The 27,583-nt window shown below is 36.9% G+C and overlaps 1 protein-coding gene across 1 annotated transcript in view; it reads left to right on the forward strand.

Annotated features, from left to right (window-relative positions):
- BMP5 (bone morphogenetic protein 5) overlaps window positions 1-27,583 on the forward strand; it is a 134,849-nt gene that overhangs the window by 81,479 nt on the left and 25,787 nt on the right. The window contains exon 3 of the mRNA XM_043907049.1: window positions 8,820-8,968. Within this exon, the coding sequence (XP_043762984.1) occupies window positions 8,820-8,968 (149 nt within the window). The remainder of the gene's footprint in view (window positions 1-8,819; window positions 8,969-27,583) is intronic.

Genomic DNA, 27,583 nt, shown 5'->3' on the forward strand with positions numbered 1-27,583 from the left:
CTTCTTCAGGGGATTTTTCCAACCCGGGGATCAAACCTGTGTCTCCTACATTGGCAGGCAGATTCTTACCTCTGAGCCACCAGGGAAGCCTAACATCTACATTTTCACCTATTACTGGCTATTAAAATATATCAACTGTAGCACAGTTCCTTGTGCTATGCAGTAGGTTCTTGTAGGCTATCTGTTTCATATATAGTATAAGATGTAATAGTGTTTTGAATTCAACCAAGAAACCATTGAAAAGTCAATGCAGACTGTACTGTTTAAGGCAGTGTATTTGACATTGCAAATGCGCACGTGCATGTGTGTGTGTGTGTGTGTGTGCTAAGTTGCTTCAGTCGTGACTGACTCTGTGACCCTATAGACTGTAGCCCGCCAAGCTCCTCTACCCATGGGATTCTCCAGGCAAGAATACTGGGATGGGTTGCCATGCCCTTCTCCAAGAAATCTTCCCTCCAAGAATCAAACCCACATCTCTTACGTCTCTTGCATTGGCAGACAAGTTCTTTACCAATAGCGCCACCTGGGAAGACCATATATGTGTGTGCATATATATAATTTCTCAGTATACTATCTATGGTGAAACAGATCACCAGCCCAGGTGGGATGCATGAGACAAGTGCTCGGGCCTGGTGCACTGGGAAGACCCAGAGGAGTCGGGTGAAGAGGGAGGTGGGAGGGGGGATCGGGATGGGGAATAAGTGTAAATCTATGGCTGATTCATATCAATGTATGACAAAACCCACTGAAATGTTGTGAAGTAATTAGCCTCCAACTAATAAAAAAATTAAAAAAAAAAAAAAAAAAAAAAAAGCTTACTTCCCTTAAGGTATCGTCTAGTAGGAGTGCCAGGGTGGGGGTCCTTGCAGTAATATAGGTTTATGCTTTATAGATATATTTTATGTTCAAGACACTGTCTGATCTACTAAACCTCTACTCTATAAATACTTTGATAGTGTTATATAATCAAATATGAAAGAGACAGACACATGATGTCATCTCTTTTCACACTTATTTATCTTAGCAAGACCCAAAACTCTTAAAATTATAGATTTTATTCCTATCATCTCCCACCTCCTTCATTTATTCGTACTCCTATTTAAATGTGTGCCATTTAAAAGAGTGTTCTGATGTTTATCCAAATCTTTATTTTTCTTGGTAAAAAGTTAACATGCTTTGCATCATTTCACTTATTTAATCTTTTCATGTGAGGCAGACAGCCTCATATTCTGTATAGAAAGCATCACTTTTCAGTCACACCTCATATATCTGGCATTATTGGGAAATGAGGTTTCCACATGATTGAATTTTCCAGATAATACATCTGAGTTGACCATGCTTTTGCTGAGCACCTTGCACATGGCCAGCACAGGGCACCCAAGGCAAGTAAGTAAGATCCTCACAGCTCATAGCCTGAGGCTGGGGTTGAGGTGGGCTTGCCACACACAGGCTTTAATAACTGTAAAACAATGTGCTAAGCAGTATGATGTAAGTATGTACTACGCGTTGTGGAAATACAAATGAGGGTAATTAATTCTTCATGTGGGAGGGTGAAGAACCTTGGGGAAAGCCACTGGGAGGCATTTACCCTTAAGTTGGGCCTTTGAAAATGAGTAAGAGCTTTTTTTTTTAATGTCTAAGTATATTTTTCTGACTCTTTATTGAAGTATAGCTGATTTACAATGTAGTGTGAATTTCTACTGTGCAGTAAAGTGACTCAGTTATGTGTGAATATATATATATATGTATATATATATATACATAATTTTCCATATCTTCTTTCATGATGGTTTATCATGGGATGTTAAATATAGTTTTCTGTGCTAGACTGGAGGACCTTGTTGTTTATCCATCCTATATATAATAATTTGCATCTGCTAATCCCAAACTCCACTCCGTCCTTGCCCCCAAAGTCTCCTCAACCTTGGTGACTGCACATCTGTTCTCTATGGCTGTGAGTCTGTTTCTGTTTCATAGATAGGTTCATCTGTGTCATATTTTAGTTTCTGCACATAATTGGTATCATGTAGATTTGTCTTTCTCTTTCTGGCTTACTTCACTTCGTATGATATTTACTAGATCCATCCCTGTTGCTGCTAGTGGCAGAATTTGTTCTTTTTTACAGTTGAGTAGTATTCCATTGCATCTAGGTACCTCATCTTCTTTATCCATCCCCTCATCGATGGACGTGCAGATTGTTTCCATGTTCTGGCTATTGTGAATAGTGCTGGTATGAACCTACAGGCACATGCATCATTTTGAATTATAATTTTTTTCTGGATATAGGCCCAGGAGTGGGATTGCTGGATCATAAAGTAAATCTATTTTTAGCTTTTTGGGAAACCTCCATGCTGTTTTCCACAATGGCTTTACCAACTTATATCCTCACCAACTGTGTAGGAGAACTTTCTATAATGAGAGAGAGTGGGGTGGTGGTTGGGAGAGAGATGAGAGAGATCCTAAGAGAAATATTCCTAAGCACTGACATGTCTAAGTATAAAGAATTGAATAATTAAATGGTAAGAATAATGCCACTAGTCCTACTACTAAGCAAAGCAGTCAGCACTCGTCCACTTAAGGGGTACTCACCGTGTGTGTAGCATTGCGCTAAGTGTTTTCCTTGGTTAGTGTCTTTCACAAATATATACATTTATATATTGCCCAGAGAAAATGTGCTGTGTAGAATTCAACCCCTTCCAAATGTTCTGCTGTGAATATAAATGCCTGGGCCCCGTTGTGAAAACATTTTAAGCTGGCCTGCTGGCTGTCATTTGCCACCTTCCCTACTTGGATATATTTAGTTGAGCTGTTATCATTCCAATCCACAGGCAGTTTCACATTGACATCATCTCCCCCTCCTGCTCCTCTAGGATTTGTGACTCTTCTGTGGACGTACTTCAGGATGCACGCTGGCAGTCACATCCGGGGGATTTCACGGCTCTTGAGAGCAGTGGAAATAAAGCTCCGATGGGCGGTGCCCTTGGCTCTGAGAACATGAGACAGCACCCAAGCATGACTTGCGTTCCTGCACTTGCAGAGATCAGGCTCTCGCTCCATTTCTCCACTGAGGGGATTCACCCCCAGGAGACATTTAGCCATGTCTGGAGGCATTTTGGGGGGTCTCACTGTTGGCGAGGGTGGAGGACTGCGGACATCCGGCGGTAGTAATGCTGGGGTGATGAAAGATGCTGCTAAAACTTCTGCCATAAACAGGGCGCCCCCACCCCACAGAGAATGATCTGGTCAAAATTGTCCATAATGCTGAGGTCGAGAAATGCTGCTCTAGCTATAGATTTATGTTGTAAAGCTAAAAATGGGCATAATTCATGCCCTAAAAAGTCATTTTTTCCTTGACTATTTCATATCCACTGGGGTCATAAGAGTCATAGCATAGAAGAATTCTTAGGATCTTGAACTGGGTATATCATTCATTCATTAGGGAACTTAAAAGCAGTTGGTTTGTGTCTGTAATACTCTCACTTCTTTGTTTCTTGTTGAGTGAAGGACTCTCTCATGCTGTGCGTGTGTATGTGTATTCAGTAGCTCATGTATAGATCTCTCTGCAAGGGAAAAATATGAAATGGTGCAGTGCCAGGAAACCTGCTAATATTATCAGTATCTTGGCAATTTAAAAAAATCTGCAAAGAGAAAAGTGGTTGAATTTTCATAGTGGGAATTCAGCTTGTTTTCCATTTTGGCCGTTCAAGTCCATGTTATATTACTATTTTACCAGTTTGCATCTATACCTTTTAAATGGAAACACAACATTGAATTAGATAATCTGAAAAATGGGTGTTCTGTGAGATTTACAGAAGCTTATTATTTCTTATTTGTTTTGGGAGAAAAAACAATTACCATCTGAAAATACCAAAGTCAAATTCTAACACTTTTAAAGTTGCTCATGATAGAAACTATTGATATTATAAACTCCAGAGAATAACATTTGCACCCATTGTTAATATGTCCCATGCTTGAACTGTATGTCACATTCCTCAGATGGTGTGTATTTCTGGTCGGATACCCAGAAAAAGAAGTATTCTTTCTTCTTAGGTGGTCATCATTACATTTCTACTAGCCATGGTAAGCTATTCAGAGACAAAGAAGATGAAAGGAGTTGAAAAAGTTATAATGGAGAAAGTTTGGGAAAAGTGGAGATATCACTTCTTGCCTCATGGAAATAGAATATTTTAACTTTTGCCTGGAAATTTATCTCTATATCTTCCAGACAGTTTCCCAAAACTTTTCTTAACTAGATTTAGAGCTTTTTGGTTAGACTGTAGAATGTTTATGCTCCTGGATGACTGTTTCTTCTTCATCTTCTGTCACTCTCTCTCTTTCTCTCTCTCTCTATATATATATATTTGTGTGTATCCATATATATATATGTGTGTGTGTGTACATATGATTGAAAGTGTAACAATATGAAGACTATTTCTCTTTCACCATCTCATTGTTGAGTATATAAATAACTTTACTTCCTTTTGATGTTTTCAACTTCGTTTTTCCCTCTTGTGGCAAAAGATTCAACTATAATTTTCCTCTCTTCCAAACAGAGATCCAGATTATATTACATTTGGTCTTCATGCACTCTTTTAAGGCAGGGATTTTCATACTCTTTTTATGCAAGGGGAAACTGAGGCTGAGGAATTCCTTAATTGTTCAAGCTCTGTCTGCTCCCTAAATCCTTGTTTACTTAATTATAATACATTGATATTTATATAAAGATGGTAAAAATTATTTTAGCTCCTCTAATGTCATAGTCTTCGATGTGCATGCATGCTCAGTCGTATCCAACCCTTTCTGACCCCATGGACTGTAGCCCGCCAGCTTCTCTTGTCCATGGAGTTTTCTAGGCAAGAATACTAGAGTAGGTGACCATTTCCTACTCCAGGGGATCTTCCTGACACAGGGCTCAAACCCCCGTGTCTCCTGTGTCTCCTGTATTGGCAGGCAGATTCTTTACCATTAGCACCACCTGGGAAGCCCAATGTCACAGTGTTAGATATGTAAGACTATTTTCAGATGTGTGGTTTTAGGATGATGATAACTCAACTTTTACTGAATTTGGCTCCTGCTTGTTTAGTCCTTAGTGAAGTTCCTACCCTTTTGGTATTTTGAGACTCCCAAGGCAAAAACCTTTCCTGTGTACAAAAACCTTTCCTCTGTCAGTAAAATAAAGTGTATTCTTCTAAAGCAGTATATCCAAGCCCACCAATTTCCCATGGAAAGGCATGTTTAAACTCTGGTCATGAGTGAACATGAGTCACATGTATTTGTACCAACCTCTCTAACTGTGTCTACACATCTACATATTATGTTTCCTCTGTGAGTAATTATATTTAATATATCTATATGTTTCCTATCTAAAGTATCTATTTGTGCTGCAAATCTTTTATCTATTCAGAGTGACTCTATATTTAACAACTGCAGGATAGCTTCATTTAGCTGTATGAGGAATTTGTATGCTAATCTGTATCATACTCAATACAAAGGTTCAAATTCTACCTGAAAAAGAAAAATACAAATTTTAGTCATTATGAGTTATTTTGGTCAGTGTAAATTGATTTCCATGTATTAGTTTTGTTTTTTTTTAAGCATTTCAGTGTTGATAATTGCTATAATGTCAGTAAACTGAATGCTCATATCTAGGATTATTCCCGCCTTTAAAAATTTTTTCAAAAGTAGTATTATGGGTTAAACTCTGCTCCCCTCTCTCCCCCATCTGTATGTTGAAGTTCTAGCCTCTAGTACCTCTGAATGTCACATTGCTTGGAGACAGTCTTTAAAGAGATAAATATTCTTTAAAGAGGTAATTTTAAAGTAGTCTTTAAAGAGATAATTCAAAATATTCTGCTATTTTCAAGGAGATAAGTGCTATTCTTTAGTGGAATAATTTTATACTTCTAAAGAAATCACATCTCGATTTCTATAGAATGGATAGGAATTTATTTTTAAGATGCTGTTATGAAACTTGTTGCATGACTGAAAATTATGTAATTATTAACATTGTGCTTATTAAAAATAGACTTGATTCTCCTAAAGCATATTCTCTTGTCTGTAGTTAACGCAGGAGAGTTCTTTATACAAAAAGAAAGAGGAGAAATTTAAAAATAGAAGTTAAGGGTCAAAAATAAAATGGCTTTACTCAAGAATAGGAAACCATGAAGCTTATGAAGCTAACTGAATGTTTATAACTTTTAAGAGGTGAACTAGAAATATATGGATTTTCCAAACCATACTATTTGCCTGGGTTTACCTTCCAATGACTTGCGATTTGCATCACAGAAATTCAAGTATTTAGGCTTTGCTAGGATCTGTTGGTGGGTGCTTTTTCTAAGTATTTCCATTAAAACTGAAACTGTTTTCCTCATAGACTTGCTTAAAAGTTTGAGACTTGAATGTTAGCAGTTTGGGAATTCTTTCTTTCAGGAAAAGTAGCACAATTAAAAAATAATAAATAACTACCTAAAGGTAGGGCTTCCCTTGTGGCTCAGCTGGTAAAAAATTTGCCTGCAATGCAGGAGACCTGGGTTTGATCCCTGGGTTGGGAAGATACCCTGGAGAAGGGAAAGGCTACCCACTCCAGTATTCTGGCCTGGAGAATTCCATGGATTGTGTAGTCCGTGGGGTCTCCAAGAGTTGGACATGACTGAGCGACTTTCACTTTCACCTAAAGATATTTGTTAACTAGTTGAAATTGCTCTCAGAACTTACCTCTTTGTTCTGTTTTGTTATTCAAATATTTATTTATAGCATGCCAAGGATTGGTAATGCTTTGCAGGATTTATTAGAACACCCTTATCATATTTCAAATGAAATCAGACTAACAGTTGAGTATTTTCAAAAGGTGAATCCTTCTCTCAACAAGTTAACAATGTGATAAGTTAATTCCAAGACAACAGTCTTAAAGATAGTTTTAAAATATATCAACATTTTAAGGATAATCAGTATTTTCTTAGATTCTGTTTATTTGGTAGGTTTTTCAAGTTACGAGAGGCAGGGAGAATTTTACTTTTGTTCACTCACAGTGTGAATATAATGGATCCTTAAAATTCAACTGGGAACAAATTAATCTTTTCATTGCATTGTATTATATGCTTGTTGTATACCTGGAGTAACTCAAACTGAGTCCTGTATTGGATGTGATAAAGTGTCTGTAACCCTTCTTTGCTAAGAAAATTGTGAAGGAGAATGAAAGCTGCATATTTTGGTATATGGTAGCTGGTCAATTTAATTGATTGTAACATTAATACCTTTATTTTAACTTCTCTAGGTTAATGGAAGAATTGTTTAAATCAAGTTTAAGTAAAGAAATGAAGTTATAGCCTCTAAGATATTGACTGAGATTCTTTACTTCTTTTGTGATTCAGTTTTTAATGATCACTGATGACTTTTTTCTAAGGAAATAATAAATGTGCATGATTTTATTAAAATTAACTGTTTAAATTTTGTAAGCCATCTTTGAAGTGACTTCTAAGATACAGTGGAGAAGGCAATGGCACCCCACTCCAGTACTCTTGCCTGGAAAATCCCATGGATGGAGGAGCCTGGTAGGCTGCAGTCCATGGGGTCGCTAAGAGTCGGACACGACTGAGCGACGGAACTGAACTGAACTGATCATGGCATCTGGTCTCATCACTTCATGGGAAATAGATGGGGAAACAGTGGAAACAGTGTCAGACTTTATTTTTGGAGGGCTCCAAAATCACTGCAGGTGGTGATTGCAGCCATGAAATTAAAAGACACTTACTCCTTGAAAGGAAAGTTATGACCAACCTAGATAGCATATTAAAAAGCAGAGACATTACTTTGCTAACAAAGGTCCATCTAGTCAAGGCTATGGTTTTTCCAGTGGTCATGTATGGATGTGAGAGTTGGACTGTGAAGAAAGCTGAGCGCCAAAGAATTGATGCTTTTGAACTGTGGTGTTGGAGAAGACTCTTGAGAGTCCCTTGGACTGCAAGGAGATCCAGCCAGTCCATCCTAAAGGAGATCAGTCCTGGGTGTTCATTGGAAGGACTGGTGCTGAAGCGAAACTCCAATACTCTGGCCACCTCATGCGAAGAGTTGACTCATTGGAAAAGACCCTGATGCTGGGAAGGATTGGGGGCAGGAGGAGAAGGGGACGACAGAGGATGAGATGGCTGGATGGCATCACCGACTCAATGGGCATGGGTTTGGGTAGATTCCGGGAGTTGGTGATGGACAGGAAAGCCTGGCGTGCTGCGATTCATGGGGTTGCAAAGAGTCGGACACGACTGAGCAACTGAACTGAACTGAACTGATCCATAAAATAATTATATAACAAAAACAGAAAATGAAATAAAAATGGAAAAAAGTATAATAAAGTGGAAACAAAAGGAAAATGATCTCTGAAAGAGAAAATTATCTCTAAAAGACTTGCATCACAGACGGCCTGTCCTCCATCTCCATGGAGAATCCACAGCCATCCAGACTGGAACAGCCACTTTCACTTCCTCTGTATTCAGTTCAACAGTTGCTTATGAACTTGCCAGTGTACTGTTTCGGGACTAAATCAAGACCACTAAGCCAGTTTGTAAAGGAAACTTGACAGTGAAGAGCCGGAAAATGGAAATTACTTTCAGATATTCCTAATCTGCACCAGATTTGGGATGGGATTCTAGCAATAAAACGTTCTGTATCTTATTCCTCATCACTTGACTCATTTGTTCTCCTTGTTCCTTAATCAACTCTTGTTATTTTAAGAGTGGTTTTGTAGTGTTTTCACTTAAGTGTAGGGAATGATGATTTTCATTCAAACCTGTAACTGTTTTTGTTGTTGTTTTCTTTCTCCTTAGGGATGCAGATCTATTCTTGTTAGACACAAGGAAGACCCAAGCTCTCGATGTGGGTTGGCTTGTCTTTGATATCACTGTGACCAGCAATCATTGGGTGATTAATCCACAGAACAATTTGGGCTTACAGCTTTGTGCAGAAACAGGAGATGGTAAGCACTGAATTTTGTACATACTGTGGTACTGGTTTGGACACATTGAGAGTTACAACTTTTTGTGGGATATAACCAATGTGTTTTTTATACACACAATGTGCAAAGTGGTGCATTCTACAAGACAAAGCAATATATTGATTAGTTAATTGATTTATAAACAACATGCATTTATTGTTGTGGAGTGTTATCTGCAGTGGCTGTGGGAGGTAAAGAAAACTAAAGCCCTATTCCTGCTCTTGGGGTTTTTAGTCTTGTGTTGAGGGCCTGTATGTAAATGAGCAGCACAGCTATAATATAGCAATACTGAAAGAAAGTGACGTGTGAAGTGCTGTGGATCTATGTCTTGACCGTGGTGGTGGTTACACAACTGTGTAATTTGTAAAAATGTATCGAACTGTACACTAAAGAAGAATGAATATTACCATAGTCAAAGAATATCTCGAAACTTTAATTAAAAAAGAAATATATATCAAAGCAGGTGATAGGGAAACAGACAAATGACCTACCATAATACAGAGGAGGATGAGGATGGAACAAAAGATTCACGAGAATATGCAGAAGATGTTGTCGAGCTAGATCTTAACATACTGTAATATTTGGCCAAAGACAACAGCTCCAGGATCACTTCTGGGAGAGATTTGTTGACTTTAAAAAAAGAAAAGCGCAACCTAAAAGTTGAGAGTTATGTTTTACTTGGTGGAAAAAACTGAGGACTTAGGCCTGGGATGCAGCTTCTTATATGACTAAGTTCAGTTCAGTTCAGTCGCTCAGTCGTGTCCAACTCTTTGTGACCCCATGGACTGTAGCATGCCAGGCTTCCCTATCCATCACCAACTCCTGGAGTTTACTCAGACTCATGTCCATTGAGTCAATGATGCCATCCAACCATTTCATACTTATATGACTAAGGGACTTCTCTAAAGAGGTAAGCAGGGAGCCAGGATATGCAGAGATTTTTTGCAACAAAGACCAGGTAGTTGGAACATCAAGGGATTACTGTTAATTAAAGAAAGCCAGACATCTCAAGTTAGGGAACTTAGTGCTTTTCTATGTATGGGAAGATGCAAGAGTATGAGTATGGACTCACTGAAATCATTCCGCTGATATCCACCTCAGCTATCCGGGGTGGGGGGGGGCCAGTATCCTGTACTTTCTCATCTGGAGTCTCCTCGGGTGCACTGCTGTGGGCGTGGGGTGGCTGCGGCGGCTGATAGTTTGGTAGGGAAGCATCTTGTTTTCGCCTTGAGTTCCCTCGGGGCTGATTGAGATGCCTGTAATGGGAGGCCTTGATGCTGCAATGACCTTTGTTTACTGATACGGCAGGTGACGTTCTTAGTACACAGGTCTATAGGGAATCTTTGCTGAGAAGCTGCAGAAGTTATTTTTATGCTCAGAAGTACTCGTTGAATAAGGATGTGCTGTGTGCTTGGCTTAATGCTGGAAATAAAATGGTGAACAAGTTCAGAGGTGACTTCCTGAGGTTTGTAGCTGAATGAGGCATAAGTAGTCAGCATGTAATATTGAGTGCGTGTTGCTACACGCTGAGTGTCAAACAATGAGCAAATTCTAGCTACAATCATAACGTTCAGGAAAATATGGTTGGCGAAGAATTGGAAGGCAGGCATTTTGGGCAAACAAAAGAGAGTTCACAAAGACTATGATGAGAAGGCTTTTGGCCCGTTTGATCAAGAGGTCAGGGAGCGCAAGACCTTGTTCACCTTTGATCACTCAGAGTCCAAAGTTTTAAATTCAAATCTAGACTTTCAGGTCATTTAAAATTATATTTGTCACAACAGGAGGATAAAACATCCTTTAATGATTTGTTACCTTGATCAGTACTTTCAAAATATTCAGAAGTCTACCAAGTGGGCCTTAGTTATGCTTTTGCTCCACACCTGAATACAGTAAGATCATGGCTGCAGAGGGTGGTTTTAAAAGTGATGATTTATTAGAGAATGTGCCATATTTTAGTTTACTATCTGTAGTTTTTTTGCAGAATCCAGCAATAGAAACATCAGCCCTAGAATCCATCTCCTTCATTTGTCCTTGCTATATTACACTAAAGCCTTGCTTAATAGACTACTGAGTTAAGTAAAAGTTAGGTCTGCCCTGGGTCTTTTTCAAGGAGGATCATTACTGACGCAATTGGACTTCATGATAGCATTGTTTTACCTACAACCAGATTCGTAGCCTGAGAATCAGACCATGCCCAGTGCTGTTACTCCAAAGATTGTGTGTGTGGAGTGAGGTTGACAGACACAAATCAAATATATTTCAGAGTTTGTCTACTGAAGGTTTCACGTGCCTCGGGAAGGCTCTTATTGAAAGTGTTACAGACAAGTTTGAGACATCTGCTCCCAACCCCTCCCAATCCAGACTTTTCCATAGATTTTAATTACAATGCTGATGTTTTAAATTTTCATAAGCAATTAAAATATTTTGAATTATAGGGTATTTTCCATTATGGCTTTGAGACTATCATCAAAGATTTTCAGAGTTCAATCATTGTAAATGTAGGCAGAAAAGCATACATCTAAATAATCTCCCTTAAATTTTTACAGTATTCAACTACTGTACATTTATGGTAAGAAATGTGACAGGGAAATGTGCCCGGAGGGGCTGAGCCAGGGGTCTCTTCTCTGGTATGTGGTCCAAACAAGAAAAATTAAATTAGTGGTATGTGCTTCCCCCGATCTTTTCCTTGGAGATATGCTGAAATGTCTAACTAAACAAAACTCAGGAGATCTGTGAAATATGACCCCTGTTTCTTTTTAACTTCCTCACCCTTCCCTCCCAACTAGAAAATTCTGAAATTTCTCCTCTATTTTTTTTTACTTCTTCTCTTATGTTGGTGCTCTTTCCTTTACACTCTAAACTGTTTAGTTCTATCTTGCTTCCAATTCATCCTTTCCTTTGAGAACTACTTTATATTTTGTTTATCCTTTTCCTTTGATTGATTTCTCTTATATTTTAGGAGTAATTTTACTTTAAATGACTCATGTTATTTATGGGTCTTTTTTTGGAGCCTAAAATAAACTAACATTTAACTTCTTTCAAAGGTTTCCAAATTCTTTATTTAAAAGTTAGGCTTGAGATACAAGCCTTTGATTTTTTAATATTGTCTGATATAAAGATGTTAAAAAGATTATATATGCTAGGCAACCTGGCCTTTTGTATTTAAGCAATAATTAAATCTTTAACACTTAACAGATTTTAACCAGCATTAGAGCATATATGGCCCTGGGAAAGCAAGTGACTCTCTGGGGTCACCTTAGTTTTATTAACTACAACCTCATGGAAACTAGGCTTGTGGCATGCTTCTATAAACATAGATAACAAGATGCCCCGACCTATTACTGCTCCCTCATCACTACTGCTGATGTTCTCAATGTTCTATTGGAATATTGCTTCAAACGGATTAGACAGACATCTTTTATTTGCAATAATGTATTCTGAATATGTTTACTTCTCAGCAAAGTAGTTGGAAATCGTAAAGAATGAAGCTCAGGAAAGTCAACTTTCAAATTCTTTTGTTGACTATTATTCATTTATTGATTTGTTCGACACAGAATCTTCAAGTACCTATCCATGCAAGACAAAGTGTTGGCAACTTCCTGGCAGTCCTGTGGTTAAAGCTACAAACTTCCAAGGCAGGGGCCAAGGGTTTGATCCCTGCTTGGGGAACTAAGATCCCACATGCTGTGTGACACAGCCAAAAAGTAAAAATAAATAATGGCAAAGTGTTAAGGAGACTATGAACTGGGAGACAGACATTTGTAGTTACTTTAGAAGGAATAAAGTGCCTTAAATCCTAAAAATAGTAATACAGTCAAGACACTACAGGGAAATGTGAGAGAGCTGGTTAGTCCAAATGGAGCCAAAAGTGCCATGGACCCGGTGACTTTTGGGCTCGGTCACTTGGCTAAGATTTCAAGAAATGAAGGTGAGGAGGGAGAGGAGGTGGTGTAAGGAAGGAGGAGTGAGTGAGTTCCTGGATGAGGAAACAATGTGAGTAAATACATAGAATGGCAAAATGGCATGGTATCCTTCAGAAAAACTAGAACTCCAGACTAGGCTAGAACAACTTTCATGTGTTTCTACGATTGCAAGTGCTGTTATTTTATGAAAGTGACTGGGAGACCAGTCATGGACGGGCCGTGACATTTATGTGTATATTCTTGTAGCTTGATCACAAGTCATTGAAGAACTAGACTTGCTGCTTTAATTAATCAGACTAACACTTTCATGGTTACATGTTTGAATATCTATTTCATAAGACCACAGATATGTATTTCTGGCTCACAGTGGTACCCTTGGTATTTGGTACCATGCAGGTTGTAGGTATTAAAAACATGTTCTGAATGATCACTGAATGAATTTGTGAAGTAAAAGATTCTTGCAGACCATCTGTCCTTGAACATGTTATTCTTTTTTCTTTTTTTTTAAGTTGAAGTATAGAGGATTTACAATGTGTTTATTTCTGGTGTGCAGTAAATTGTTTCAGTTATATAAATATACCTTTTCATTTTCTTTTCCATTTTGATTTATTACATGATATTGAATATAGTTTCCTGTGCCATAGAGTAGGACCTTGTTGTTTATCTATTTTACATATATGAACATGTTACTCTTAAGAAGAAATTCCAAACTATAAATTCGGGTTGATTATTAATCAAACAATTTTGGTTTAACACAGGAGAACTTTATACCACAAACCACAGTACAGTAGTTAAAATTGCTTCAATCTTAGAGTGAGGAGGAAATCACTGATACGGATTGTTAAAGTTTGTTTATCCTGCTTTCACAAAGAAAAAACAGCTAAGAAGCCTAAATATATTTTGGAAATCAGAAGACTGTTGAAATCAAAAGGAACATCATGATTCCTCAGAGGACATGTGGAAAGTATGTCAGTTTGTAAAATATTCTTTCTAGTAATTTGATAAATGAACTGCCATGGATTTGGCAGAAGAGTTTAAGGATATTCTATTTATTTTTTTCAGGCAGAATAGAAAATTCTCCGAGTTCCATATGTCTGTTTCAGCTAATAAAGCAAACATGCAAGCAAGCAAATGGAGAAGAAACATTGCTACTTCTTAACAACAAAATTTAGAAACTCCATAGAAGTGGTTCTACCAATTATGCTAAATCAGTTTCAGAATCCTTGAACACTCTCTCACAGTAGTCAATAACTTGGTAATATAGTTAGTCTTTTTTTTAGCAGGAAATGAGTAGGTTTAGATCTGTCTTAAAATTTAAGATTTTCAGTTCCCTGAAGTATAAAGATACATTAATTATGTGCCTTGTTAGATCTTTATTAAAATTGTTAGTAAATCTATAGTAATTATGATCCTTTACATATATAAACATGCACACACTCACACACACATGCAAACACATAGACAAATGTGTATGTACACAGAGTTTATTATCCAGAGAGCAATTTACTCTAGCTTTTAAGCCTTGAGTTTTCTCTGAAAACACTATAATTTTCCATTGTTTGATGCTTTATATAGTTTAAACCTTCCAAGTAAATTAATTCTTTTTTTTTCAAATTTGGGTTTATAGAATAATTTAAAGATAGAAAACAAAGATAGTATTTTTGGGACCATTAGAATGTCTTTTTAAAAACCCTATGTTTTCAGACGTTTTAGGTTTGGCAATACTCAGGGTAAATTTTGCCAATGACTTTTTCCTTTCTATTCAAACCCACTTATACGTCAAGGAAAATTCAATCCTTATGTTTCTGATTCATTTGTATTCAAGTCATCAAAATGTTGTTCTGTCAGAGTATTGTTTAATGTCCAAGAAACAGTATAAGGTTCTTAAAAAAAAAAATAAGACTCTAAAATCCATTTTTCTTTGAACAAAGTTTGTGGCATAATTTCCAAGTGTATCAAGGTAAAAAATCAGATTTTAAGTCAGGGATTTCAAGGTTTTAGTAAATTTTGTAGCCACATCAAGGGGGAAAAATTTCAGAGATATGAAATTATCAAATTATATTCATTATAATGTTTAATATATTATAAAAAATTTATACGTTTTGTTATGGTAACTTAGATTTTAAGGTTTTGATACTTAATTTAAATAAGGAGATAAACAAAGTAGAAAGTGCCATTCTGAAAGTATAAATTCTAGGAAGAAATCATTAGGAAAACTAGATTAAAATCTTGGCTCTGAGAGATATTTTACATTTTAGCCATAGCGTTAGCTAAATGAGTAAAATGATAACACCTTTCAAAATGGTGCACAATTATATTAGACAATAGTACCTGAAACATGGTAGGACAAGAATAAAATCTGTGGGTTGAATTGGATGAGAAAATACACAAAGACTTACTCCACATGACACTCCTTTAATTTAGGGTCAGTTCTTTTATTGTGCAGATTTTACAGATGATTTAATAGGGTTTCAGATGAATTCACAAATGATAGTCCACTGGAGAGAGGCTGCATTGCAGGCGGATTCTTTACCATCTATCTGAGCCACAAGGGAAGCCCCAAGATTATTGACATATGTTCTTAAATCTTGAGTTGGAAGCATAGTATATTAGGTGCACGTCTAATAACTTTGGTTAACATAATGATTATTGGTAGGAAGCTTTTAAGTACATTCAGATCTAGGGTATGAAGCCAACAGAAATTCAGCGATATGTGCCATGATCAATTGAATGCTTATATTGGCTAGGTCTTCATAGGCATCAGAAAATATCAAGTTACTAATACTTAATATGATAGTTTTAAGATTCAACCATTTTATTCTTAAGAAAAAATAATATAGTTATTTGGGAAATAACTAGTTACATCAATGAATATAAGGGAAATAGCTGTTGTTATAGGGTAATGTGTATTGTACAAGCATAATTGATTAAAGATTGCAAAAGGTTGACCTATATAACTATAAGAAAAAAATTTCAACCCAGAAATAGATCAGTGTAAATTACTATCATTTGGCTTCATTAACTCTTCATAAAACTATTAACAAACCTTGCACATCAATATGGCTTCTTTCAAAGACAGTTGAATTATAAGCCATATTTTAATGGTCATAGAACACGTGATTAAAACACATTTATTTTCTTTGTTCAAGAGTTGGGCCCAAGAGCTCCTAATGTGTTAAGATTTTTAGCAAATTGTATAAAATCCCCACTACATAAATAATATTTTCCACTGAGAAAATCAGAAAACTGAAGATACTCTATTGATTGGAAAAACATCACAGAAGACCTTTCTGAAAGTCAAGGAAACGAACTCTTAGAATTGTTGCTTTCTCAGGTTATAGCCCATATTGATTAGCAGCTGTATTTCCCAGACATTGTAAAGGGGTAAAATTATGGCTTTTTAAATTTTTTTCTGCTTACTGTGTTCTCAGTCTTATCTGACTCTTTGCAACCCCATGTATAGAGCACATGAAGCCTTCCAGGCCCCTCTGTGCTTAGAATTCCCCAGGTAAGAACACTGGAGTGGGTTACAGTTTCTCTCTCCAGGGGACCTTCCTGACCCAGGGATCAAACCCGTGTCTCTTCCCTCTCCTATGCCACCTGGGAAGACTATTTTTCCTGCTTGTTGGTACACAAAAATTTCTCTATTACATATAGAGAAGGCTGAGTGTCGAAAAATTGATGCTTTCGAACTGTGGTGTTGGAGAAGACTCTTGAGAGTCCCTTGGACTGCAAGGAGATCCAACCAGTCCATCCTAAAGGATATTAACCTTGAATATTCATTGGAAGGACTGATGCTGACACTGAAGATTCAATACTTTGGCCACCTGATGTGAAGAGCCGATTCACCGGAAAAGACCCTGATGCTGGGAAAGATTGAGGGCAAGAGGAGAAGGGAGTGACAGAGGATAAGATGCTTGGATAGCATCACTGACTCAATGGACATGAGTCTGAGCAAACTCCAGGAGATAGTGAAGGACAGGGATACTCCATGAAGGATACTACATAGCTTGCTGTAGTTCATGGAGTGGCAGAGAGTCAAACACAACTTGGTGACTGAATAACGTTTATATATATATAATTCAGAGCTTTTCTAAAAGCACCAACAATTTAATCCTCTTGTATTTTCACCAATATAATTACTCAAACTATAAAAAAGGTCTTGAGTTAGTGCAATTAAATTGAAAGTGCGTATTTTTAAAACTTTTATTACCCAAGGTTTTGCCATGCTCTCTACTCTTCACTTGTGGGAATTTTAGGGTTCATTCCTGGAAATTGATAGCTGCCACACTTACATTAATAAGAAATGGGATTCCATTTTGTTTTTCCAAAAATATGAATGGGTTGCCTATTTCTATTGTCACTTCTTAGGTTCAGAGTAATTTAACATACTGATAAATTTTTCTTTTCCAAAATTGCAATATTTGTGAAGTCTTCTTAATGTGTTATCTTAAAAAATTAGATTTTTCAAAAATTCCATGATATATTTTCAATTAAAGAATATATACTCCTAATTAGAAAAATCTATTCTAGAATCTAAAATTCTCATGTCGCCATACATTAACCAAATGTGCAAGTTACTCACTTTGGTATTCTTTTCCTTTATTAAATGTGAGCACGTCTGTCTGAGAGAGATGTGGAGTTCTAAATGTGATATATGCTTAAAGTTAGTAAGTACTGGAATCTGTTTCTTTTCAATGCAAGTATCTGATTAAATAAGTTTGCTGAGTTATCCCTGGGTTCCCTAACACAATCTTTTTTACTTCAGGGGGAAGTTTTCCAAATGAAGCCCCTGTGTTGTCAATGACTATCTGTCTGTGTTAAGGGTCAGATGATCTATATGGCTGCTCCATCTGAATATCAGCTGACATGGTGCTAATAAGTAGCAGAAGAAATTCAGAGATCAAGTGTGATATTTTTCTTTTTGTCCTGCTGTTTTGACTACAGTTTCTCATTATTATGCATCTCACTTCAGAAAGTTGAGGTATGTCCCCTTATCAGAAGATCTCTTAAACATTTTGAGATTTGGTAATAGCTCTTCCCTTATCTGAACTTGATATTTTAAAGCAATTAAGTCATTTTTGTTCATAAAACCATATGGTTCCCTGCTGCTGAATTTATGGTGATGACAATTGGTTTCAAATAAATAAATGAGGTCTCTACTTCCAAGAAAATGTAAGAATCACATATCTTGCTAAATGTTCTAATAGGAAAAAGGAACATATAGTTCTATGATTTGTTTTCAGTAAATATTACTATAAATGAAGTGGTTCTTTATGTACTGTTTACTGTTGAGGATAATTAGAGCATACGTGCTTGACTTTAGGATGAACATTTAAGAATAAATTAGGAAGATAGTCAAGGAATGCAAGCGTGTGTGCTTAGTCGCTCAGTCGTGTCCGACTCTTTGCGACCCCATCAGCCCACCAGCCCATCAGGCTCCTCTGTCCATGGGATTCTCCAGGCAAGAATACTGGAGTGGGTTGCCATGGCCTCCTCCAGGGGATCTTCCCATTCAAGGGATCTAACCCAGGTCTCCTGCATTTCAGGCAGATTCTTACCTTCTGAGCCACTACGGTCAGTCAAGGAATCTTCAAAAACTTAAATGCAATGAAGAAGTAAAATTAAAATTTCCCTTAGTTCAGAAATTAAATCAGTGTGTGACAAAGGGCAGGTTGAAAGCATTAGATAAAAAAGTGCCCCAAGACCTGGGTGTTAATGGCTGTGGAATTGTTTGTATCATGAAGGAGTGAGTTCATGTGACTAGAATAATTCACTGTTTATTTGACTTTTGTCTAGGGATTATTATATCTCCTGAGATAATTTCTCAGATAACTGCAATTTATAAGCATATGTTTACACTTTTAGCATGATACACATATAAATATTATATTCAGAGAGGGTACAGTGAATAGATATATACCACCTTCAGGTGTCTAATATCAAATAGTTCCATTCAAAGCAAAACTCAAGATATTATATAACATCAGAGATCGAGAAATAGGTAAAGGGAAGTAAATGTTAGATATCCCATGAACTTTCCTTTGGGATAAATGTGTGTGTGTATACAAAGAGGGGAAATACCTAGGCATAAACAGATTCTCAGCTAATCATGTGAAGGATCAGATAAGCTCACAGTTGAAAATCTATAATTATTAAGGAATCTAGAGAGCTCTTATTACATCATTTAGTAGGATTGTATTTTTTCTTTTCTTTAAGTGCCACAATGGAAACCTAAATTTCTCCAAAACATTTTAAAATGGCTTCTGTTTCTATAAATTTTAAAAACATTAAGGCATAAATAAATCTATGGCAATATGTCATTTTTCTTTCTTTCTTTTTTTTTTTTTTTGGTATGAAGCAAGCCAAAGCGAGATTTAGAAGATAGCTAAACAAAACAACTGCCTAGGTCAATTTATGTGAATGATTTAAAAGAGTTTCCATTGAGAAGAATTTTTTTCTGTATCTTTATGGTAAAAATGACTAGATTTCTACTAAAAATAAATATGACATAGATTTCCTTTGGGGTTTAAGATCAGTATTTGTTAATTTTCCAAACCCATGTAAGCTGTGACCTATGGATTTTCTAACTTGTGTTATGTCTTAAAGCACATCAGAGAACATAAATCTTTCCTGGCTTTAGATTTTTGCTCTTTTCCCACTGCATAAAAATGAGCAAAATCATCAATATGCCTTTCATGGCTAGAGTAACTAAACAGAAACATTGAAGCACTGTTAAATTTCTGCCTTGTTCAACCTAACATCTTATTAATTCTCTTCTTAGTCATATACTATTTTTATAAACTATACTTTATGTATTTTCAAATTCACTCAACCTAGTAAAACATTTTCTGTCTATACAAATAACTGCTTTTTAATAATATGACTTTGTCAGTATGTTTAATTTAAATTCCATACTAATATTTTGTATTTTTTTAGTTTTCATGATCAATTCAGGTTTTATTTCCTAGGTACATCTGCAGCTCATATAAAGTAAGCATTCAAACCCTGTATTTGCTGTGGTGGTCAATCAACATAATATTAATAACTTATGGAAACTAACATTTCCTGAGAAGGTGCTAGATGTCAGCCATTTGGTGAGATTTTTAGATGGAATGTCTGCTTTATTTTCACTATTTTCTCATTTTGTACATGAGGAAACAGTCTTACAAAGCTCAAGAATCTTGCCCATGAATCTAAAAATGATTTGTCTTCCAAGTCAGATCTTGCACACTATGACTCTCACAAATGAGATGAATTTTATATAAATTCCAAACTGAAAAACAATGCATTTTTATAATTTCCAAACAAAACAGTGCGTTAATCATGATTGTTATGGAACAAAATTGAGCTTTATGTTGAATTGTTGGGAATTACCTTTGGGTTTTATATTTTCTGCCTGGAATCTAACTGTGATCTGACCGACAAAAAGTAACTGCAGTTTTGGCCATTTTTTTTTGTTTTTTAAATCTATCTACTTCAATATGGGTGGCTCAGACGGTAAAGCGTCTGCCTGCAATGCGGGAGACCTGGGTTCGATCCCTGGGTCGGGAAAATCCCCTGGAGAAGGAAATGGCAATCCACTCCAGCACTCTTGCCTGAAAAATCCCACGGATGGAGGAGCCTGATAAGCTACAGGCTACAGTCCATGGGGTCTCAAAGAGTCAGACACGACTGAGCGACTTCTCTTCACTTTACTTCACTTCAATATTACTTATAGCGCCATACACAGTTACTGTTAACTTGATAATTTGTAGACTGAAAAGAAGAAAATGTGACTTTTTTCTGCCAGTGATCAGCTTCAACATGTAATTAAATTTAGTCGAATTTCATTTCTTTGTTTTGATAACGGACGTCTCCTTTTCTTTGTGCCCTGGGTTGCTCACTAATGTATTTTTCTAGATTCTCCCTCCCATCCCTCATTTCCTCTCCTTCTGTTTTTTTACCCTTAGTCCAGACTCCCCATCATGGAATCCTCATGTCTGCTTCTCCCATCTTCCTTTATTAAGTCTCAACTGGTACCCAAGTTTGTAGTTTCAATCATGGTGCAATGAACTCACTTGAGATGAGTCAAGCAGGCAGTTTCCACAATTTATTAATTAGTTTGCAATATTTCAGTATGAAATTCGTCCTGTGTCTTATCTCAACAATTCTCTTCCTAGCATCTAGGCTGATGGTAACCTGTTATTATTCCAGCCCTAAAGAGGATTCCCTGAATTGTATTTTGGGAGCAACAAATTGGGATAAATTTTCCCCCCAAAATTGAAAAGACAAAGTATCTGGCAATGAATCACATTTTTAATTTGTCAATGTGCTTAACTTTGCTTTCTAATTTTTCCCCCTGTGAGCAGAGTTACATTGGGTTAGCCATAACAGCTTTGCTAAAAACATCATATTTTGAACAAAATTGTTTCAATGTAAATTACACATCCCTTAGTTCTTTTGGAAATAACAACTCATGATGCTGGTTTCTTTTTAAATATCTATTTTGCTATCTCTATTATTATATTTTTCTTTAGTTGGTATCTGAAATGGGCCTCTACAGTCTACTTGAGTCTTCTATAATGATCAGTAAAGGGAAAATAGCTTCTCTTTAAAAATAGATTTGACTATAGTATATATTCAGTAATAAATTGAAAATCTTGCATGTGGTGTTTTATGTCCACTATGTATACAGTGTTTTAAAACCAAAATTTAAATCAACTTATTTGTCTTAATTTATAGTATGTTTGTATTTGAATAAGAGCCACTTGGTAAACATCATTTACTTATCCAAATTTTAGCATCACAACTCAGAAACACACATGAAAAATAGTTTTGAAATCAAACAGGAGTTAGTGCTATTTCACTACCTGGCGAAAGAGGTATTTTACCATTTTTTAGATTTCCCTTAATGAAAAGGGAAATGGAAGTGTTTGGCGACATCTGTATTCCTGTTTTTGATTTTCCCTAATTCAAAACAGTAACTGTGGAGCACCCATCTTGCCAAACAAATGCCAAGGTCAGGAACATACTCCAGTTTTTGTTGTTCATTATTTTCCCTACTCTAGGCTCTAACTCTGCTTTGACTGATGATCTGAAGGGTAAATATTTTCATGGTAATATTTCATTTAGGGGCATGAAGAATATGAGATTCTCCTATTCTCATCGTGCACAGACGTTAACTCTGTCTCTTCCATTGTTCTTTCCCCTATAAGTTGAACATGGCTGAATGTGTTTCTTAAAGACATATTGCAGAATAAGGACAGTGCTGGTTTTGTATGTTGAGTATGCAGAACAGTGCAAAGAAGTTAGTTAGTTTAGTCACTCAATCATGTCTGACTCTGCGACCCCATGGACTGCAGCACGCCAAGCTTCCCTGTCCAACACCAACTCCTGGAGCTTACTCAAACTCATGTCCATCTAGTCAGTGACGCCACCCAACCGTTTCACCCTCTGTCGTCCCCTTCTCCTCCCACCTTCAATATTTCCAAAATATTCCAATATTTCTAAATCCAGCTTGAACATCTGGAAGTTCCCAGCTCATGTACTATTGAAACTTGGCTTGGAGAATTTTGAGCATTACGTTGCTAGTGTGTGAGATGAGTGCAATTGTGCGGTAGTTTGAACATTCTTTAGCATTGCCTTTCTTTGGGATTGGAATGAAAACTGACCTTTTCCAGTCCTGTGGCCACTGCTGAGTTTTCCAAATTTGCTGGCATATTGAGGCAGCACTTTCACAGCATCATTTTTCACAGTTTGAAATAGCTCAACTGGAATTCCATCACCTCCACTAGCTTTGTTCGTAGTCATGCTTCCTAAGGCCCACTTGACTTCACATTGCGGGATATCTGGCTCTAGGTGAGTGATCACATCATCGTGGTTATCTGGGTCATGAAGATCTTTTCTGTATGGTTCTTCTGTTTATTCTTGCCACCTTTTCTTAATAACTTCTGCTTCTGTTAGGTCCATATCATTTCTGTCCTTTATTGTGCTCATCTTTGCCTGAAATGTTCTGTTGATATCTCTAATTTTCTTGAGTAGATCTCTAGTCTTTCCCATTCTATTGTTTTCCTCTATTTCTTTGCATTGATCACTGAGGAAGGCTTTCTTATCTCTTCTTGCTATTCTTTGGAACTCTACATTCAAATGGGTATATCTTTCCTTTTCTCCTTTGCCTTTAGCTTTTCTTATTTTCTCAGCTATTTGTAAGGCCTCATCAGACAACCGTATTGCCTTTTTGCATTTCTTTTTCTTGGGGATGGTCTTGATCACTGCCTCCTGCACAGTGTCACAAATAGGTCCATAGTTCTCAGGCACTCTCTCAGATCTAATCCCTTGAATCTATTTGTCACTTCCATTATATAATTGTAAGGGATTTGATTTAGGTCATACTTGAATGGTCTAGTGGTTTTCTCCACTTTCTTCAATTTAAGTCTGAATTTGGCAATAAGGAGTTCCTGAGCTGAGGAAGAAGAGAGAGCTATTAGTCCATGAAAGGCATCAACAGTCACTGGCGATTTGGCTAAACTTTGGCTCACTCATAGGAACAAAGGAAAATCATAAGGAACCAAAGCATCCACCCACCTAAGTCAACAGTGTGTATTGTAAGTGAGGCTCAAAACTTGAAATTAGAAGGAAGATGCTTCGATAGGAAAATTGCAAGTCCCTAATCCTTGAACATGGGTTATAATTTCTCTGTAGTCAGCCTTGTCAAGTTTCAGTTTGAAGGGAATGGTAAGTGGTAGGGGGACCACCTGTGTCGTTGTGGGCAGAAGTGTTGAGTGGTCTTCCCTCTTGATGTTGTCGTTGTTGTTCATTGCTAAGTTGTATCTGACTCTGTGATCATGTGGACTTCAGCACACCAGGCTTCCCTGTCCTCCACCTTAAACTTCACAAAACCAGCAGCAACCACAGCATCCTTGACAGATGCAATGTAGATGTTACTGCCAGACCCAGGAGATGTTTGGATTTCCTCCAGTCTTCTCAAGGTGGGGAGCAGAGACCCAAGAGGAAGGCATTAGCCCTAGAGAATCCCTATCAAAAGGGAGCTCTGTGTACTGAAAGGAATAGAGTGGACAGGGATGACTTAAAACCATGACCCTTCTCTGATCTTTATTTTATTCCTTTAAAAAGTGTAATCATTATTTTACTGGGAAGAATACATAACACACTGTGTGTAAGACAACTGTTAAATTACCACATGTCAACATGGCAGCTGCTGCTTCCTTTTTAACTTCAGAAAGATTGAATCGGCTCCTCTCCTCAATTCCCAGTTTCCCTGACCCCTCTGAAAGGCTTGCTGGTTATGACTTCTGGGTATCAGCTCTATTTATGAGTGGAGGTACTCACACGATTTCTCTGTGAGGTGATAAAATGGTAGAAACATGAACATTCCGGTGTGTTTCTGACTCAGGCTGACCAATAGGTAAACACCTGGGAAGTACCTGTTATTTTGCTTTCTAGACAGCTCAGTAGGATGCTTTTGCCCTGGGGGCCACCATGGAATCATGAGGTCTCACGTGGTCTCTTATGAGTAAGTAAGTAAGGCTCTACTTTTCTTCACTCAAAAGAATGGTTTGTGATCCAACCATCATATGTGAAGGATTAAACTAAGTCCCAAATATCTTAACTCCATTTTTTTCTTTTTTGACAAAAAGTAGACACTTATCATGGTATATACATTAGGTATTCAGTATCAGGCCTTCACTATGTATATTTTGGAAAGTATCTTTTATTCCTTTCACTCTTTTTATTAAGTGTCAAAATGATTTATTTCTCTTGCATTTTGGTAGTCCTGCACTATTCTAAGGCTTCTAGAAGTAGCTTATGATCATTTCATAGGTTCATGTATCAAATTGAAAGGGAAGGTCAAACATTTAATGAACTATGTTTTTCTATATGATAAAAGTTCTTTTTGCATAATCTGTCATATAAGCTGGTAAAAAAGAATGTTTCCTTTAGAGACTCATAAATTTCCCAAGTAACTGCATTAAGTTCATTGCAAAGACCACTTTCATCCACTACAGATAAAATTCAGCGTCTGAAATTAATTTCAGTGCTATGAAACAAACCCAAACGAGCCTGACGTCTAAAAGCTTTTCTTCATTGATATCTTAACACGTAGTAATATATAGTTTTAAAAACTTTTTGGTTGATTTCTGCTGAAATCCTGCTTTCATTATAGTTTTATTGAACTCTCCTGTGATTTTAAAGGAAAGAAGTGTATGTGTGTGTACACATTTCTTATTTTAAAAAGTCACATAAGAACTGGAAAAGAGACTAAAAATAATTCACTCTTCCCATGGTTTTGTGAAAAGAATGTTTCTGCTTTCTTAAAATAAATGAGACCTGTAAGACCAACTGTAACCAAGCTTTTGGGGGCGTGTGACAGATGATGTCTGTAAAACTCTTAGGGCCTCGGGGGAAAGGCTCTATATATAAAGAGAAGAGCTATTAAAAAGTAAGTGCTTATGTGAGGGTAAACTACAATTCCTAGTTTGAGATTCATATTTCCACTAGCTGAAAAGAGAGCCTCAGTAAAAAGCATTTGTGAGGCTGGTCCTGCCTGAGACAGTGAGCCGCCGTGTTTCAGACAATGTCCCTGGAAGGAGACTAATCCTTTTCCATCACTCAGTCCCACCCTCAGCGCAATAAAACATTTGCGCATTCTGGAAAGCTTCCCCCATGAGGCACAAACCTCTGGCCCTACTCCTTTATGTTTCTCTGCCTTTCTTCCTTCTGCCCCGGCCCCTCTCCAGAAGCCTCTTAAACTACAGGTCTCAGCTGTTTGAGTTTCCCTCTATCTTGCCTTGAGCCATGATACCCATATTTCTAAACAAGCATCCCAATTTCTTTTCTCATCTCCATGATTTTCTCAGACGGTAGATGATAACGATTCCTTCCACAAACTTTTCACAAGGAATTGAAACTCCTTAAAATATCTTTTCCTCCTTCGAACTTCTCTATCCTTCACGTATCCCAATCCTAGAGGAAAATGAATTTCTTCCATTGCAATGTTACCAAGAATTGCAACCGCATTTCTTGTCTGCCTGAATAACAACCCCAGCTCGTGCTGGCTCCTCAGGAGCTGGTCCCCCACTGTCCTCTGTGGATGTCATACCTCCAATATTATCTTTTCCTCTTTATCATCAGCCACAGAATTCTTTCCTCATTTGCACACGTTATTACATTTGACCGTTCTTTTGTTGTTGACACTTTTTAGTAATGAATATATATACATATATATATAATTGCTAATGTATAATACTTAACATAAGATGAAGTAGTTATTTTTAATTTACTCTTTTAAATTTACATATAGCAAAGGGATTGCATGAAGTGCCTGGCTTGTTAAATAGTGTTAGATAGAAGCTCAGAATCACCATGAAGAATCACTAAAAATTCTAACCACCTTGCACTCTGAAGTTCAAGAATATATATAATTTACCAATACCACATTCCTGGGAGTTTTCAGTGTCACTGAAATAGTTTAAAATCCCAGCTTTTCCTTGTTTTTGTTTGAGATTACAAGGCAATGTAAGCCATCTTCACAACAGGAAAATTCTGAGCACAAATGTAAAATTCTATTTATGATACTTCAAATATCTGGCAATAGGTCTGTGCTTTTACTATAAAACTAGAAACTGTGCAAGTTTTTCATCAAGTTATAACACAGTTGAAATTCATAGCTAGATTACAATTTGCTCAGTTTAAGATTTCACTGAGTTAAAATGTATATTTTAAGTAGACAAAATTCTATCTTTCCCACATTCCTTAAAATCTGATATAAACATGATTTAGTCTATATGCCTGGTAGAGAATTCTGCACATTTTAAATCATCTGTTTCTAAAAAGGGTACAATTCCAGTATAATTTAGAGCCAGGAAACTATAATTTAAGAGCACCAAAATCGAATTTAATCACAGATTGAAACTAAGCAAAGAGCACGTGAGTACGTGAATGAGAAACCGTGCGGGGATTTGTTTTCTGTGAACTAGCCCACAAAGGGTGCCGTGAGCTCTTCTGCGATGAAGAATAGGTAATTTGTGCACAAGTTTCATCACAGGTGTTTTGGGTTAAGCATTCAATTACTGTGGGTTTATAGGGGGAAAAAAAGTGGAATTTATGCTAACATCTTAGAGTGATATCAACGTTTGGGCTCTGATAAATCCTCAAATGAATGTTTTTCAAATTGTGTATTCTGGAGGGAAACTGAATGCTCATATTTGGAACCACTTATCCTTATAACATCAACATGTCTCTAAAGAGCTGTTTTATGTCAGAGGCTCCTTTAATAACCCTGTTTTTAAAGAAATAAACATTTCGAAAGTCACATTTCCCCCCAAAAAACGGTCTGAAATACAAAACGAATCATTTGGGGATGGATCCTTGGTTTGCCAGTCTACCTTCTCCATGATGCTAAACTTTAAATGGTTGTGTTCAGAGGCAGACATGAATACAATACTCTGACACCCAGGACTTAAATAAAGTCATACAGATCAGGGGAGCAAATCTGGAAATCTTGAAACTTTATCTTCAGTTATGGCAAAATGTAGGTTAAAGCTCCAGAATCACGTATTTTCCTGTTGATTCTTGTGTGAAAAGAATGATTATTTCCTTAGAAGATACTATCCTAACCCCATCATTATTCGTTTTGCAGTTAATAAAACTGAGAAATGTCCCAATATTCACT

This window comes from Cervus elaphus, chromosome 7, assembly GCF_910594005.1.
Source record: "Cervus elaphus chromosome 7, mCerEla1.1, whole genome shotgun sequence".
In the NCBI taxonomy this organism is placed as follows: Eukaryota; Metazoa; Chordata; class Mammalia; order Artiodactyla; family Cervidae; genus Cervus; species Cervus elaphus.